This window comes from Muntiacus reevesi, chromosome 7 (assembly GCF_963930625.1).
Source record: "Muntiacus reevesi chromosome 7, mMunRee1.1, whole genome shotgun sequence".
Lineage (NCBI taxonomy): Eukaryota > Metazoa > Chordata > Mammalia > Artiodactyla > Cervidae > Muntiacus > Muntiacus reevesi.
Genome location: NC_089255.1, coordinates 20,405,420 through 20,420,497, shown reverse-complemented (window position 1 = coordinate 20,420,497; position 15,078 = coordinate 20,405,420). Strand labels below are relative to the sequence as shown.

General features: G+C 52.6%; 1 protein-coding gene and 1 non-coding gene across 3 annotated transcripts; both read right to left on the bottom strand.

Moving 5' to 3' along the window:
* Positions 1-365: 365 nt before the first annotated feature.
* Positions 366-6,187, bottom strand: RABGGTA (Rab geranylgeranyltransferase subunit alpha). 2 transcript variants are annotated; one of them, XM_065940639.1, is made up of 17 exons: positions 6,067-6,187; positions 5,700-5,754; positions 5,420-5,530; positions 4,908-5,032; positions 4,529-4,716; positions 4,068-4,271; positions 3,695-3,778; positions 3,526-3,608; positions 3,336-3,437; positions 3,127-3,232; positions 2,971-3,022; positions 2,742-2,830; positions 2,538-2,626; positions 2,326-2,442; positions 1,590-1,703; positions 1,251-1,338; positions 366-595 (listed from the first exon to the last, which is right to left on the bottom strand). In XM_065940639.1, exons 2-17 carry the CDS (start codon positions 5,700-5,702, stop codon positions 447-449), a joined length of 1,704 nt encoding a protein of 567 aa, XP_065796711.1. In that variant the 5' UTR covers positions 5,703-5,754; positions 6,067-6,187; the 3' UTR covers positions 366-446. The 2 variants fall into 2 exon arrangements, with proteins under 2 accessions (XP_065796711.1, XP_065796712.1); XM_065940640.1 differs by lacking the exon at positions 6,067-6,187 and adding an exon at positions 5,902-6,032.
* Positions 6,188-8,129: 1,942 nt separating this feature from the next.
* LOC136172684 (U6 spliceosomal RNA) lies at positions 8,130-8,236 on the bottom strand. The gene has a single exon (XR_010664038.1). It is a non-coding gene; the product is annotated as a U6 spliceosomal RNA (small nuclear RNA).
* Positions 8,237-15,078: the final 6,842 nt, after the last annotated feature.

Below are 15,078 nucleotides of genomic sequence, written 5' to 3'. Positions count from 1 at the left end.
CAGCTTTGGTGAAGGAGAGCCAGGGCAGTTAAGGTATCTGGAAGGGACACAGGTCATGGAAGAAACTTCTCGGAGCCCTTCTAGTTGGAGAGACTTTCAGGTGCTTTGTAGCCCCACTCCAACTAGAACCTGAACCCCAACCAGATGCCAGCCTGGAGCTTAGGCCCAGCCCAGCCCCAAGGCAGAAGGCAGACTCCAATCTAGCCATGGCCCTGATTCTGCCCCCAACATGGAGGTTCTGCTTCTCCATGATAGGGAACAGCAAGACTGAGCATAAAACGGAAGCAGAGCCGGGGAGCCGACACATCTCTCTCCCTTTCTTGTCCAGAAAAGCAGTGGTGACAGCAATAATGGTGGTGGCGACGGCAGCTTAGCAGCGTTCAGGGACCTCTCCATTGTTTATTCAGTTCCAATAAGTTAAAGGGCAGGGGTGGGGGCAGGGCCTCTTAGGTGAGGATGCTGCTAACAGAAGGCAGCAGCTCGGCCAGGTGCTCTGAGCTGCCCTCCGCCTGGCACAGCGGGTTGCCCTGCAGGTTAAGGAGGGTCAGCCTGGGGCAGGAGGTGAGAGGCTGGAGCACCGCAGGCTGCTGGAGGCCTTGGGCAGGAGTCAAGGAGTCAAGGAAAGCTGGTTCTCCAGATCCGCCTGCTCCCGAACACCTGTCACTGCAGAACGAGCACCGCTACTGAGAGGCCCGCTGGATGGGCCCCTCGGCCACTTCCCCGTAGGACATAGGGCTCTAGGCTGCAGACACCTGCCCCCAGGGGCCAGGCAGGAGGCGCAGGACCCTGACGGGATATGGTCCTAGAGGGGTGGTGGAAACTGTGGCCAAAGCGAAAGACAGCCCCTGCTGCAGAGGCACCCATGATTCATCAATGGCCAAGGGCTCCCGACTGGAAATGCAGGCCAAAGCGTGCTTCAACTTACAAGTTTTGAGAAGAATTGGAACTCTAGTTTAAAGAATATAAAACCTCCTGACTTTAAACATATGATGTGGTACCCAAGAACATCTGTAGGCGCCGGTTTGTGAACTCAGGTTGGAGGGAGTCACTTCCTTCCATCCTACAAAACTCTACCAGTGAGAGTCAATGACAGCCTCATACAGCGCCAGGCTATCCTCTCTTCTCAGCTTAGATGCCCAACGCCCTCTCCTCATGCCCAGGGGCATGCCTGCCCTGCCTCCTGGCCATCCCTTCCGGGTGTGGCACCGTGCCCTCCCTGCTGTCTGAATGGCACCCAGAAGGAAGGATACGGTTGTTACACAGAACGAGCTCCTGCAACCGGGGCAGGTTGGTGACACCGTCCAGGGATTCGATCGCGTTATCATTGGCCTGCAGTACCTGGGAGCAGGGAAGACAAGGCAGGCAGGCAGCTGTCAGCATGGGACTGGTACAAGCCACTGGGGAGCCCAGGGTGATCAGTTTACAGGGCAGGGAAGGGCTCCTGGGGTCAGGCTGCATGACACAGGAGAATGCTGGGGTCATCCGTGGGGGCTGGGAGGACCCGGGCATCTCTTAGTAGGGTGGGTAGACTTCTGAGGTGGAGGAAGGGGAAAGGGAAACCCAGGACGATGACAGAGTGGGGGCTTTACCTCAAGGCAGCGCAGGGCAGCCAGGGCAGGCGGCAGGGATCGGAGACGATTGTGCGACAGGTCAAGGTGAGTGACCAAGAGCAGCTGCTCCAGATGGCAGAGCACCGTCAGATCCTGAGGAGGGGGACGAGATACCCAGCGAGGCCGGGGAGAGAGCTCTCAGCTGTCGTTCATCAGGCCTTCGCCCGGTGCGCCCCACACAGGCCCTGGGGGACCCCAGCTGAGGACAGGAGCGAGCAGTTGGGAAGCATATCTCACCACCCCCGGCAGTACATGCTCCAGATCAAGGACACGGGGGAGACAAAGGTGCTGGGGCCGGGGTGGCCTGTGGCGGGGCAGGTACACGGTGCTGGGATGAACACAGACACTAGCGGGAGAGGGCCTGGGGAGCCCAGAGTTGGTTTGGTGGCAGCAAAGGTGGGCAGCAGCGACATGATAAAAATAATGTGTTGGGGAGACTGATTAGGAAGGACGACAGAGGAAAAAGAGAGTCAGGAGTTTGTCAGAAATCTCTGAGAACTATTCAGCAGTTAGGTGTTGGGGTCTGCCCCAGGGAGAGAAGCATAGATGAGCTAAGGAAGAAATGTCCAGAAGGGCATGTGAGATGGAAGGCAAAGCGGGGGACGGCGAGTGTCTTGGCTGAGGCCTGGGGAGCAGATATAGACGCTGCCAGGTCCTAGGAAGAGGGAGGCGGGCCAGCGGGGTGAGGGAGGGGAAGCGTTTTCGAACACCCTACCTTGTGAGCTAGGTGCAGCACGCGCACCTCCGCGTACTCCATCTTGAGCACGCTATTCTCCAGCAGGAACTTGCTGCGCAGGTCATCGAGGTACGCTGCCCTCATTGGGTCCACAGCCTGGCAGGGAGAGGAGGGCACAGGGACTGTGTGTCAGCTGCCCGCCCCCTGCGTGCTGGGCTGCCCCCGTGCCAACTCCCACAGACCCAACCTGCCTTGAGGGTTTGGAAGTACTGCAGGGTCTCCTTCTCATAGTGCAGGGGGTCCAGCGCCCTCATCAGCAAGATGATGGTGAGTAGGCACCCTGGGGAGAGGGCGGGGAAGAGGACGGCAGGTCTCATCTGGATCCTCCTGGCGAGGAGCCTGTCTAGGATGGGCCCTCCTTAGAGGAGCAGGAGCTCAGGGGAATAGGGCCTCACATTTATTCTCAGGCTCCAGCTCCTGCAGCTCCTTACAGGATTCCAGCTCCGACTGAAGCACCGTGGACTTCTCCACCGACAGCTCACACCTGAGGGGGGCCAGGGTGGGGGAGTGGTGCCGGTCATCCCCAGGAGCCAGTCTGAGACATCTGCTTGAGCCCTCAGCACCCCACCCAGCTGCCCAGAATGCAGAGCCCTGCTCCTGCGTGCGCCTCCCTGTGCTCATCACCTGAAGAGCTGCTCATCCGTGGCGGAGTCCCGGCACCAGCCCTCTTGGCGGCCTGAAGACAGAGCAGGGGTAGCAGAGGACACCCGTGAGAGGAAGACAGGGATGGGAGGCTGCTGGGGGTCTGCTGCAAAGGGTGGAGGCTGCAGGCTGGCTCACCTTTTAAGAGCACACACTCCTTCTGGGCATCGCCTGCCGTCCAAATGACACGAAACGTATGCTGGGGCAACTGGTCGTTGAGGGAGGTGGCGGGCAGGTCACAGAGCTGGGAGCACAGGGTTATGAGAAAGCCCAGCCTGTACCACTTTTCTGACTGTCCCACCCCAGCCCTGTCCCAGCCCCGACTCCGCCCACCAACCCCGGGATACCCAGACGTGGCTAGGCCGGTTCCTGCCCTCTGGGGTCCTCCACTCCACAGCCAGGGGTGACTCATCAACCATGAGCAGCAAGGTCTCCGCGCCCGAGCCCACCTGGTGCAGGGGACAGAGACAGACCATCACTCCAACGGCACCAGGCCCACCATCCACGGTACCCTTCAGCCAAGGCTTCGGGACTCACGAGGAGGGGCCGAGAAAAGGAGACGGTCAGGCAAGCCTCATCCCGGCTCACGTGCAGGCAGCGCAGGGCGTCCTGGGGATCAGCTGTGGGAAGAAACAGTCTCAGGTCGCCTTACATATCCTTTCATTCCTTCTTGGCTCCAATCCCCCGCCTCTTCCCTACTGTTCACCTCGTCCCAGGAGCCAGCGATGGTAGAACCAGGCACTCTGATCATTGGGGTCAGTGAAGAAGGCGTTCTGCACCAGCTCCAGCTCTGCAGGGGCCAAGGAGGCATGGGGCTTTGGTTAGGACCCTTCTGGGCTCCTGTCTACCCCCACAGACTGCCCTCTCTTTGGAGAACTTCCTGCCTTTATTTTCACTTCTATGCCAGCCTTACCCAGGGGCCAAGTGGACACTTGGGCTCCCTGTAGCCAGGGGCTGGATCTTATGCATCCCCAGAGCCAGGCATTATCCCGAGTGGTAGGTTCAGGAGCAGGCCTAGGCATCAGGGTCAGAAGGGCAGCATGGCAGAGTCCTCTCGAGCACACCCTGACCCTGCTTACCTTTGAGCAGCACATCCTCAGGGAGGCGCCCCTGGGGTCCACAGTCCGGCTGAGGGTGCAGCTGGGGCAAGAGGCAGGAGCGGTAATGCCAGGAGGAGTAGTTGGAGAAGTTTCGGGTGATGAGGCTGTCAGTGAAGGCAAGCTCCTCTGCAGGGGGCACAGCTGCCTGTGCAGCCACAAACCGCCGGTAGTCCCAGCAGTGAACTGGGGGGATAGGCAGACAACACATCTCAGAAGCAGGGCAAGAAGAGCTGCCTGGCTGGGACCCTGGCATCCCCTTGGAGACCCCAAGAAACACCTCTGTGCCCTCCATGGAGGACACATTTGGCCTCATCATCCCTTGTGTCATCAGCTCAGTGGGCCCATCCTGGCCATCCCTCCCAACTCTGGATCTTACTGAGGCCCTAGGACCGGGACACGGGGCAGGTGTAGGCTGGAGGACAGAATCTGCAGGAACGTACAGTTCCGCTCGTCAACCTCGAGGAAGCGGGCACACAACTCCAGCTCCCGGGCCCAGTTGGGCTCTGGCAGGCGGCCCAGCAGCCAGCAGCGGTGGTGCCAGGTACCATAAGACTTGGGGTTCACCCTCAGGCAGCTCTCCAGGAAGCCCAGTTCTGCCTTCACCAAAGCGGCCAACTCCTCAGAGGACCTGTGCCCAGAGGAATGGGGGTCAGGGCCCTCCAACACCCAATCTCAGTTCACCCCTGACTTTCTGCACCCAGCCCTCCACTGCCCTCTGCCTATGCCCCTGGCTGCCCTATTCTTCTTCCACCCCTGGACCCAGGCAGGGCAGGGCCAGAGGGAGTGGCCATCTTCCTTGGGCCCTAAACCTCTACATACTTCTGGACCTCTAGCCGCTGGAGCACCTCTCGTCGACAGTTCCAGAGGGTGGCAAAGTCAGGGTTGGCTCCCAGAATCTGGCTTGTCAGTTCCAGCACTGACTCATCCAGCTCTCCAGCCTGGCGCTGAGAGGATAGATAGCAGGATCAGGGATCACATCACTCTTCGCTACAGAGCTCCATAACATAAATAGAACTACTGAATGTTCTGTGAATGCCACGCTTTACTACAAGTACTATACAAAGCACTTGATGGGATAATATGTAATCTTGCAATCATTGATTTTCACAATTGCCTTATGCATTAAGTGCAATCCTTTTTACAGATTTTTTACAGTTTTACAGATGGACAAATTGAGGTCTAAAGAGATTCAGTAGCTTGCCTAAGGACACACAACTAGTAAGTGATAGAATAGATGTGGATCCAAGCAACCTGACTCTAAGGCGCAGTTCTTGGCCAAGTGCTATGCTAAGAGAGCCACGGTGAGCGGGGACTACCTCTGAGGGCCCCACCTTCTGGAAGACAGTCTGGGTGGCTGCCTGGTATAGCTTCAGCTTCTGTTCCCGCTCTAGTCTTTTGGCTTCCGCTTGCTCTTCCGATGTCTTCACCTTCAGGCGCCCGTGCTATAGGGATGGGCGGGTTGCAAGAGTGCAGGCTGACTTGCTGGGGCAGACCCACCGGAACCACCCCTGCGGAGCCCCAGGTTTATATCGGGCAACGGAGGCAAGCCCACGCCGGACAAGGGCAAGGGCATGAGCATGCGGAGGTAGGGCGCTGGGCTAGGCTTCTCACCATGGTGCTGGCTCAGATTCAGGGCAGGGTAAGGGTCCAGTGGTGCCCGTGAAACCTGGCGAAAGACGTGTCAATCATGGGAGCCCCGCCCCTTGGAGCCCCGCCCCCCCCGTCCCCAGGAAGCCGTGAGCAAGCCCGGGCGGAGACCCCTGGGGTGTTAAGGGGTCCCGGGACAGACACTGCAAGTCCAGGAGGAACCCACCCGAACTGGACTTGCACACGTGCGGCCCTGCCCACAGCCCGATCCGCCGGGACCGGGGCCGAGTTGGGGCACTTAGGTGATGGGGACCACTCCGCGCCCAGAGGTTGCCGCTACCCGCCCGCCCCACGGCTCCCAAGCACTGCTGCCCTCCGCGGGCGGACCCACCTGGGCTGGGAGGAGGCGAGCGGGACGCGGAGCTGCGGCGCCCGCCACCGAGTCGGAGCGCTGGCTAGAGCGGCGTCACGCCCTGGCTTCCCCGAGGCGCAGCTCCCTCTGCAGGCCTGGGGAGGGGCTTGCGGGAGAGCCGACCGACTCCGGAAGCGCCTGCGCAAGATTCCTGCGCGCTCTGTTCGAAAGCGCCAAGACCCTGTTAGTCTTCTGGTGTGTGAGAGTGTGAACGCTTGACTCTGATGAGCTCGGGAAAGCAGCGCGGGGTGCAGTTCCCAGCCAGCTGCTCAAACTGCGTTTCAGTTGAAAAGATTTCTTCAGCAGCGGAAACCCACCCTTTCATCGCGGGAGTGACCTCACTCTGGCCGCACTGGCCGCCTCTTAGTGGCCAGACGTAACATGAAGTTTCCTGTCCTTATCTTCGTTGACCTCTTCAGTGTTTGACGCTACTGACTTTCCTTGACTTGACACCGTGTTCTGGCCTCTCCTGCAGTTTCGCCCCTGTCTTCTCGTCTGTTCACCCTGTTTTCCCCTAAATGTTGTTGATCTCCTTTCCTCACGCCTTTCTTCACACCCTGCTCCTGGAAGAATGTTTGTTCACAGATCCAAGCCTTCAACTGCTTGGAGTTGGAGCTCCTCAGAGCTCAGTCCTGAGTCCACAGACCTCCTGGCCCACACTTTCTCTGAGTGACTACATCCACAGTCTTGGTTTTAATTGCTACCTGTATGCTAATGGCCCTCAAACTTGTATCTCCAGTCCACATGTCTTGTGAACTGTAATAATGGAAAACACACACACACACATATTCATAAGTCTATTAGGTATTACCTGGGTGTCCAAGGGACACCGGGAACTCCAGAAGTCAAAAAGTATCATTGTCTCCTCTCCTTCCAGTCTAACCTTTGGCCTTCATGTTACCTATATCAGTGGATGGCCTCCGCACTTTTCCATGATATCTCATAAATACCCTCCCCATTCCCACTGTGCTAAGAATTTCAGTTCATTTATTCCAGAGATAGTTGAAAGTCTTTTCAATGTCCCCTCATTTTTCACCCTTTCACCCCTTTATCTCTGTTGCTGAGTCACCCTTTCTGAAATGCAGATTCGACCGTGATGTGTCTCTGCCAAAACCACTTCCATGAAGCTTTTCGGGAAAGACTCTGAATCTCTCAGGTCAGCACATCAGGCTTTTTGGCATTTGGGCCCTGCTTATCCCTATGGCCTCATGTTCTGCCTCTATGAAAAACTCTTCATTTCAGCTGATAGAACGACTTGGGGTTTCCCAAGCATGTTAACCTGTTCCCTCTTTCTTACTCTCCTCCACACCTCTTTGCCAGAATAACTCCTGTTCACCTTTAAAATTTAGCTCAAGTGTCACCTCCAGGAAGCTTTCCAAAATACCTCAGTCTGTCAATGATAACACTTATTCCTCTGTCCTGCTGTGAAGTCTTTTTTTTTTTTTTTTTGTAGGCATAGAGATTTATTCAGCTTTGTGAAAAGTGTGGCATATTTTATTTTATTTTTTAAAAATTTATTTATTTATTTGTTTATGTTTCATTGGGTTTTGTCAAACATTGATATGAATCAGCCATAGAGTTACACGTATTCCCCATCCCGATCCCCCCTCCCACCTCCCTCCCCACCAGATTCCTCTGGGTCTTCCCAGTGCACCAGGCCCGAGCACTTGACTCATGCATCCCACCTGGGCTGGTGATCTGTTTCACCACAGATAATATACATGCTGTTCTTTCGAAACATCCCACCCTCACCTTCTCCCACAGAGTTCAAAAGTCTGTTCTGTACTTCTGCGTCTCTTCTTCTGCCCTGCATATAGGGCCATCGTTACCATCTTTCTAAATTCCATATATATGTGTTAGTATACTGTAATGTTCTTTATCTTTCTGGCTTACTTCACTCTGTATAATGGGCTCCAGTTTCAACCATCTCATTAGAACTGATTCAAATGAATTCTTTTTAACGGCTGAGTAATATTCCATGGTGTATATGTACCACAGCTTCCTTATCCATTCGTCTGCTGATGGACATCTAGGTTGCTTCCAAAAATATGGGACGCTTCACGAATTTGCGTGTCATCCTTGCGCAGGGGCCATGCTAATCTTCTCTGTATCGTTCCAATTTTAGTATATGTGCTGCTGAAGCGAGCACTACTGTGAAGTCTTGATGTGTATGCTAGCTTCTCCTTAGGAGATTCAAAGTTCCCGGAGGACAGAAACAACATTTTTTTGATCCTCCTTCTCCAATACCTTGTCCCGATTTTCAGTAGTTATTAGATAGTTATTTGAATGAATAGAACACTACATAGTGAGGGCTGGCTTGGCTGGGCCTAATGGTCAGTGCTGTAACATTTAGGGATCTGAGATTGTGAGGCCTGGACCAGGAAGGTTTCCTGGTGGAAGCTTCATAGGTTCAGAGTGATCACTGATTGTGTATGTGTGAGTGTGATGCATTTGTGAGAAGTGTGTGTACATGTGGCATATATATGTTTATAAGACACATCTGGATAAGAAAATATGGCTTTAAATTCTTTATATTGTTTCCCCACCTTTCTTAGGCCCTGGAAATGTGTGTAACGTGTCCACTCTCTATTCTGTCCTGACAAGTTACAGGGAAAGAGACACTTGTCCTGGCCTTCTCTACTTGCAGTCACCTTCCTCACTGGGACTACAGTGACAAGCACTGTGTCAAGGGCTTTGCACACACACAGGATTACATGTGGGAGGCATTAAAGAGAGTGCTTAGGAACATGGGCTCTGGGGTGCAGCTGCCTAGGTGCAAATTCTGGCCTTGCCATTTATTAGCTATGTGACCTGAGCAAGATACTTAATATCTGTGTTGAGCTTCTACTGTGTCTCAGTATTTTCAACTGAAGCACAGGGAAAATAATGTTACCTACCTGCTAGTGTTGAGTGAAAATTAAATGTAAAAGTCTATGTAAAGTGGTTAGGACAGTGCCTGAACAGTACTGAGTAAGGACAGTACTGGGTAAGATAAATAGTCATAATTTTTTCTTTTTGGCTGGGCTGAGTGTTCATTGCAGTGTGTGGGGACTTCTCTCTACTAGTGGCATGTGGGCTTAGTTGCCCCACAAGTGCTATCTTAGTTCCCTGACTGGGGATCAAACCTGTGTCCCCTGCATTGGCAGGCAGATTCTTAACCACTGGACCACCAGGGAAGTCCTAGTCATTTTCTGATTTTCTTAACAAATATGCCAGGAAATAGAGGCTCAGAGAGAAAGGCTAAGTAACTTGCTAAGTGTCACCCATGTAGTAAGTGGTCAGAGGAACATAGGTCTGATCTGACCCAATCCTCTCTCCACCTCACCAGCTACATTTTTGTTTTGTTGGTTGAGTTTTTTTGCTCACTGTCTATTCTTGCTTCCTACTCTATAACCACTCACATGTACAACCAGGTATCTGGGAAGACAACCCACCTGTCACAGATGTGACAGGTGCAATCTTACATCATAGTCGCAAAGGGTGGAGAAGACGGGGTGGAGGAAGGCTGCAGGAGGCATGAAATATTTTTTCGTGATTAGCAATCCTGAAACTGGGAGGTTTGCGTCAAGTAGACTTAAGGGAGGAAGTGAGTCTTAAATCTGCTTTCAAGAAGGTGGAGCCTGGTTTTGGAAAGAGGACAGGAAGTGCATTTCAAGCACGTGTTATGACAGGAAGGTGGGTGAGAGATAGCCAAACAGACTTAGCTGGCTGGCAGAGACTGAACCAGGTGCCTGTGGAGATAAGAGCAGTGGAGCCAAGACAAGCCTCTTGCTTTAAGGCAAAAGGATGTGTCAGGAGTTATATTTGGCCTCCTGTGTGGGATAAGTGGGAAGCAGGCAGGTGTCTGAGGCCACAGTCTGAATGATGCTTGAGGAAGGGATTTTACTCTCTTCTGTGCAGAGAAAAGAGCAAGAATAATCGAGTACTGACTGGGCCCAGACATCCTATTGAGGCACTCACCCACCTATTATGATTGCACAGTGAGGACCCATGCATACAGTGGGCTCCCACAGAGGTTAAGTTGCTTGCCCAAGGACACACAGCTGGGAGGAAACCAAGTGCCCCTACACCGAGCTTATGATTAATCTCTCTAACTCAAATTTTATTCCCTTTCTTGTACCCTCTGATCTCAATCCTGTGCTAACTGAACACCAATCAACCAGAGTCAGATGACTAAAATCGCTGTTGTCGATAACAGAAGAGGGCAGTGTGGGCGCAGGCAGGAATTCCACCCAGTAGGGAATGGGGACCACGGGAGGCAGAGTTGAGAGACCCACCAACAAACTCTAGTAGAGGCATGTGAGGGCCAGACTGGGACTGTGGGGTGAAGAATCCTCACTGGGGAGTGAAGGAAAAGATAGACTATGAAGAGAGGTTCTGTGACCTTGAAGCCAATATTAATAACTAAATTCTTTACAACCAGGATGAGAAGAAACTGAGATTCTGCCCAAGGTCACACAGTTTGTAAGTGATAGAGCCTGGTCTCATGCTGAAAGTCAGGGTGCCCTTCAGAGGACAACTGAAATCACCCTTTATATACACACAATAAAGTTTTGCCCTTCTCTAAAACATACTGACCAAACAACCAACCTTGCTTATCTGATTTCAGAAGACACCTTACTTTCCCTCTGTCTAGCTTGTCCAGTGTGCTCTGCTGCGCCCAACGAACATCCAGGGTGTGGGGATGTGAAGCGTTGCAAGACTTCTGGGAAGCTGGGGTGGGTGTGCTGGAGAGCCAGGTTGGGAGGGAGTTCTACTGTGAGGAACTCAGAACTGATGGTCTGAATCTTCTTGAGGCCACAGTTCTGCAGGGTATCAAGCGAGCAGTGGTTAGATGTTTGGGTGGGGGCACCCCAGGCACTTGGGAAATCAAATGCTGGGAAGTCTGGGCCAGACTCCTCTGTCCATGCCATTCTCCAGGCAAGAATACTGGAGTGGGTTGCCATCTCCTCTTCCAAGGAATCTTTCTGACCCACGGATTGAACTGGCATCATCTCTTACATCTCCTGCATTAGCAGCCAGGTTTTTTTGTTTTGTTCTGTTTTTTACCATCAGCACCACTTGGGAAGCCCAGGGATCAGCTTAAGTCGCAGTAAAGGAGTTGCAAGGGGGAAGAGCTGAGCCTGCCACCTGCCACCCTGAAGGAAGGGCGGAGTTGAAGCTTCCCTACGCAGGAGCAGAAGTGCCCACCTCCTATCTCTTGCAACATGGACGCTTCTCTCCCTCAGCTTCTTGACCTTTTCTCTAACCTTGACCACCACCAGAACAGGATGTCAGAACTGGAGAGGGCTCGATGGGTCATCTGGCCCCTGCTTATTTCCCAGCAGCCCTCACAGACTTGGTGACATGAAATCACATACATTTGGTGGCAGCCAGGGCTGGAAACCATGTTTCCCAGTGATTATCACAGAGGTTCTGCAGGGATCAGCTCCATCTCGGGATATGTTTAGGGACAAGATGGTTAACTGTGGTGGGATGATAGGATAGTAGATATAACTGGTAGGGATTTCATCTCCAAATAATGGTGATTAATGTGTGTTTGTTAACTTAGAGGGAAGTCTCTACTGGTGGTGGCACTTTTCAGTGACGTGCTAGGTGAGCACACTGCCATTCTCAAGAACTGAAGGCTGCTAACACGTAGTTGGGAGCAATGCTGGATGATGGAATCCAGGTCTAAACTTAATTTGAGGGCCCAGATTTGATCAGATGGCATCGAATGGGGACAGAGGTACAGTCTGGTTCTTTGGTCCTCAAACCATCCTCTGCACAAGGGCATGATGTGTGGGTGATGGAATGACACCAGTGGGCATACAGGGTGATTTTGGTTGGGACAGGGGTGGTAAGAACCAGCACCTTGCCAGAAGTACTGGCCTGATTTTGAGTGGCATGAAGAGAGCTTTAGGACCCAGAATGAGGTGGTGCAGAGGCCCCAGATCTATGATGGTCAGATCCTGTTGGGAGTGTGTGGTCCATTTTAAGAGGGACAGGGACAAAGAGTGAGGTCCAGAGGGAGAAATTAAGATGGTGAGAACAGGCCATGATCAGAAAGAGGACATGGGAATATCAAACTGGGGGAGAAGACTCAAGGGGCAGATGATCTTCAAACTCTAAAGGCTTCTAGTTGCAACAGAAGCCACATTGATTTTGTTAATCTTGAGAGCAAAGAACAAAGACCAGTGAATGTATATACACTTGTTATGGGGGCAGACTTTCTTACAATTAAAGCTGTCCAAAGATAGAATGGGCCTAAATAAGTGGTGGTGAATTCATCATTATGGAAGAGGGGGATAACCAAATGTGTGCTGGTCAACAATTTTGTGAAAATGGGGTAGAGAACATTCGAGGCCTAGAATGTTCTTCAAAGTTATGAAGGAATCTGACTTTGGGATGGCCCAGAGGGCTAGAATGACTCAAAGTCCAAAAAGGTCTTTTACATTCACCACCTCCCCAAGGTTCTGGGGTCCTTCGTACTTTATCTGAGTGCTACAGTTTTTTCTCTCCTCTCTGCTCTTCAGTTCCCTCTGCCAGGTTGGGGAAATTCCTCGATGACCAGTGGTGTCACCAGATACCCATAACTGGAGAAGAAGAGGAAATAGATTGGCCAGTGAGAGGGAAGGGCAGGGTGCCAAGGCTGGGCCCCAAAGACAGAAGGGCTCCAGAGGGAAAGTCCCCATGCTAGAGCATCCTATTTCCCCCAGGGCGTGGCAGGTGCTGACTCAGGTTGGCAAATCTAGGGGAAGAGATGAAGGGAAAGCAACCAGGAAATGCAATTGAAAAGCTGGAAAAACTTCTTGAGCCAGAACTAGTCTCTGTTACAAGAGCCAGGTACTGCATGGTGGCTGGTGAAGACGAGAACCTTGCCTTAAAATTGCCCAGAGTGTGGTGAGGCTGGGAATGTGGCCAAGAAACTCACTGCCTGGCAGAGCTTGAATGACAACCACCAGTGCACAACTCGAGGGTATGCCTTGGGTTTGGGGCATATACAATGTGAGTGGTGCCAAGAAGTAGTAGCCCTGAGGTTCTATGCCTGCATGAGAAACAGAAACCTTGGAACAAGGTGAGGCTGTGGGGTGCTCTGGCTGGTAGATGAGAACAGGGGACAGAGGAGAGTCCCAGGAAGGAGGAGCTGCTTGCTTTGGGGAGGATCCAGCCCTTACCTCTTCCCTGTCCATGCCTTTGTTCAACAGACAGTGACTGGGTGCCCCAGCCCTGGATGCCATGGTAGGCATCAAGGCCAAATGGATGCATGGAGCTTGTGGTCCTGAGCAGGGCTGTCCTATAGAACCTATGGAAACAGTATAGAGAGGCAGTCAATAATCTAATAGGCAAATGTAACATTACAGCTCTGCCCTTAGAAAGACATGTGTGACTCTGGGGGAGCTCTTATGCTAGTGGGTGAGGTTCCCAAGGAAGTGATCTTGGAATTGGGGCTGCAGGTACCGGGGAGGAGTCCTGGCTTGGGGCTCAAACACACACCTCCTCTGTGCCTCCCTAGCAGGAGGCCCTATGGTGCCTGCGGTCAGGTCATCCCGTGGGGGTGCACATCCCCGCTTCCTCTTTGGCCATGCTCTGTCAAGAAGGCTGCTTTGATTGCGTGCCCCTCACCTAGTCCAGTGCCTGCACCATGGTAGCCACTCAACAACATTTACACAATTCAGCTAGTCAGCCCTTGAGTACTAATCGTTGAGTACCAGTACAGCTCACCCCACAGCACCACGAAGACAGCCAAGGTCCCTGCTCTCATAAAGCTTATTCTCAAGCTGGGGAGACCCACTCTATAGAAGCAAATACATACAAAAGATGGGTTTCATCAAGACGTAAGTGCTCCGAGGAAAATTAAATACCCTTAGGGTATTGAGATAAAGCTAGTGGTGGTGGTAGTGGTCCTGGGAAAGAATGAATGCATGAATGAATGAATGGTGAGCCATGGTGGTCAGAGTAAGACATGCTGCACCCATCTGGGTGGGGAAGAGGAGGCGAGTTGGGACTTAGATCTTTTAGATCCCAGAGCTGGGAGCTTAAGGTGAGGTGAGAAAGGGTGGTCAGAGGTGTCTGCACCCTAGGCCTCATGCGAGGTAGGGAGGAAGTGGACAGGGAGTGGTGTGGAACCTCTGAATTCAGTGCAAAGAAGCAGAACGGCTGGAATTGCTGACTAAAGCAGCACTCTGTCTCTGTATCCCCTTTGCACCCATCATGACTCAGGCTTGAGTTCCTAGGGGAGTGGAAGGGTGGGGCAGGGAGGACCCGGAGCTGAGGTTCAGGGAGCTTGCAGCGTTGGCCAGCCTCCCCAGGGCTTGTTCCCACAGAGGCCCCCGGTGCCCCCACAACTGGCAGCTGTCTCGTGCAGTCCTCTCCCAGGCCCCAGAGCCCTGAACAGGGGGCAGGGAGCTGAGGTTGAGGCAGGAAATAGATGGGCTCCAGGTTAGACATTTACAGCCAGCCCCCTATTTACACTGCCGAAACCGTGTAACTCTAACTGGGACTCGAGCCCAGCCTAAACCCAGAATGGGACTTGAACCCACAGTTTTTATTTGTGTATTTATTTTAAATGTCAAAGCCTAAACATTTTTAAAATATTTATTTATTTGGCTGTTTCGGGTCTTGGTTGCGGCACTCCGGATCTTCACTGTGTCCTGTGAGATCTTTCCTTTAGGCACACAGACTCTCTAGTTGTGGTTTGCAGGCTCAGTAGTTACATCATGTGGTCTTACTTGCTCCACAGCATGTGGGATCTTAATTCCCTGACCAGGGATCAAACCCACGTTCCCTGCATTGCAAGGCAGATTCTTAACAACTGGACCACCAGGGAAATCCCCCATCATCTTTTTTTTTTTTTTTTAAGTTTATGGAGAGTCACACTTTAAATTTTTATTTATTTTTGGCTGTGTTGGATCTTCCTTGCTGCTCGTGGACTTTCTCTAGTTGCGGCAAATGGGGGCTACTCGCTAGCTGCCAGTGTTCAGGCTTCTCATTGCAGTGGCTTCTCTCGTA

Bases quoted from the DNA above. Each gene is read 5' to 3' on its own strand.
- RABGGTA (XM_065940639.1), bottom strand. The intron at 4,717-4,907 runs GTATGTAGAGGT...CTCTGGGCACAG, and splicing joins CAGCGGCTAGAGGTCCAGAA to GTCCTCTGAGGAGTTGGCCG. The intron at 3,023-3,126 runs GTGAGCCAGCCT...CTCTGTCTTCAG, and splicing joins GGAGTGTGTGCTCTTAAAAG to GCCGCCAAGAGGGCTGGTGC.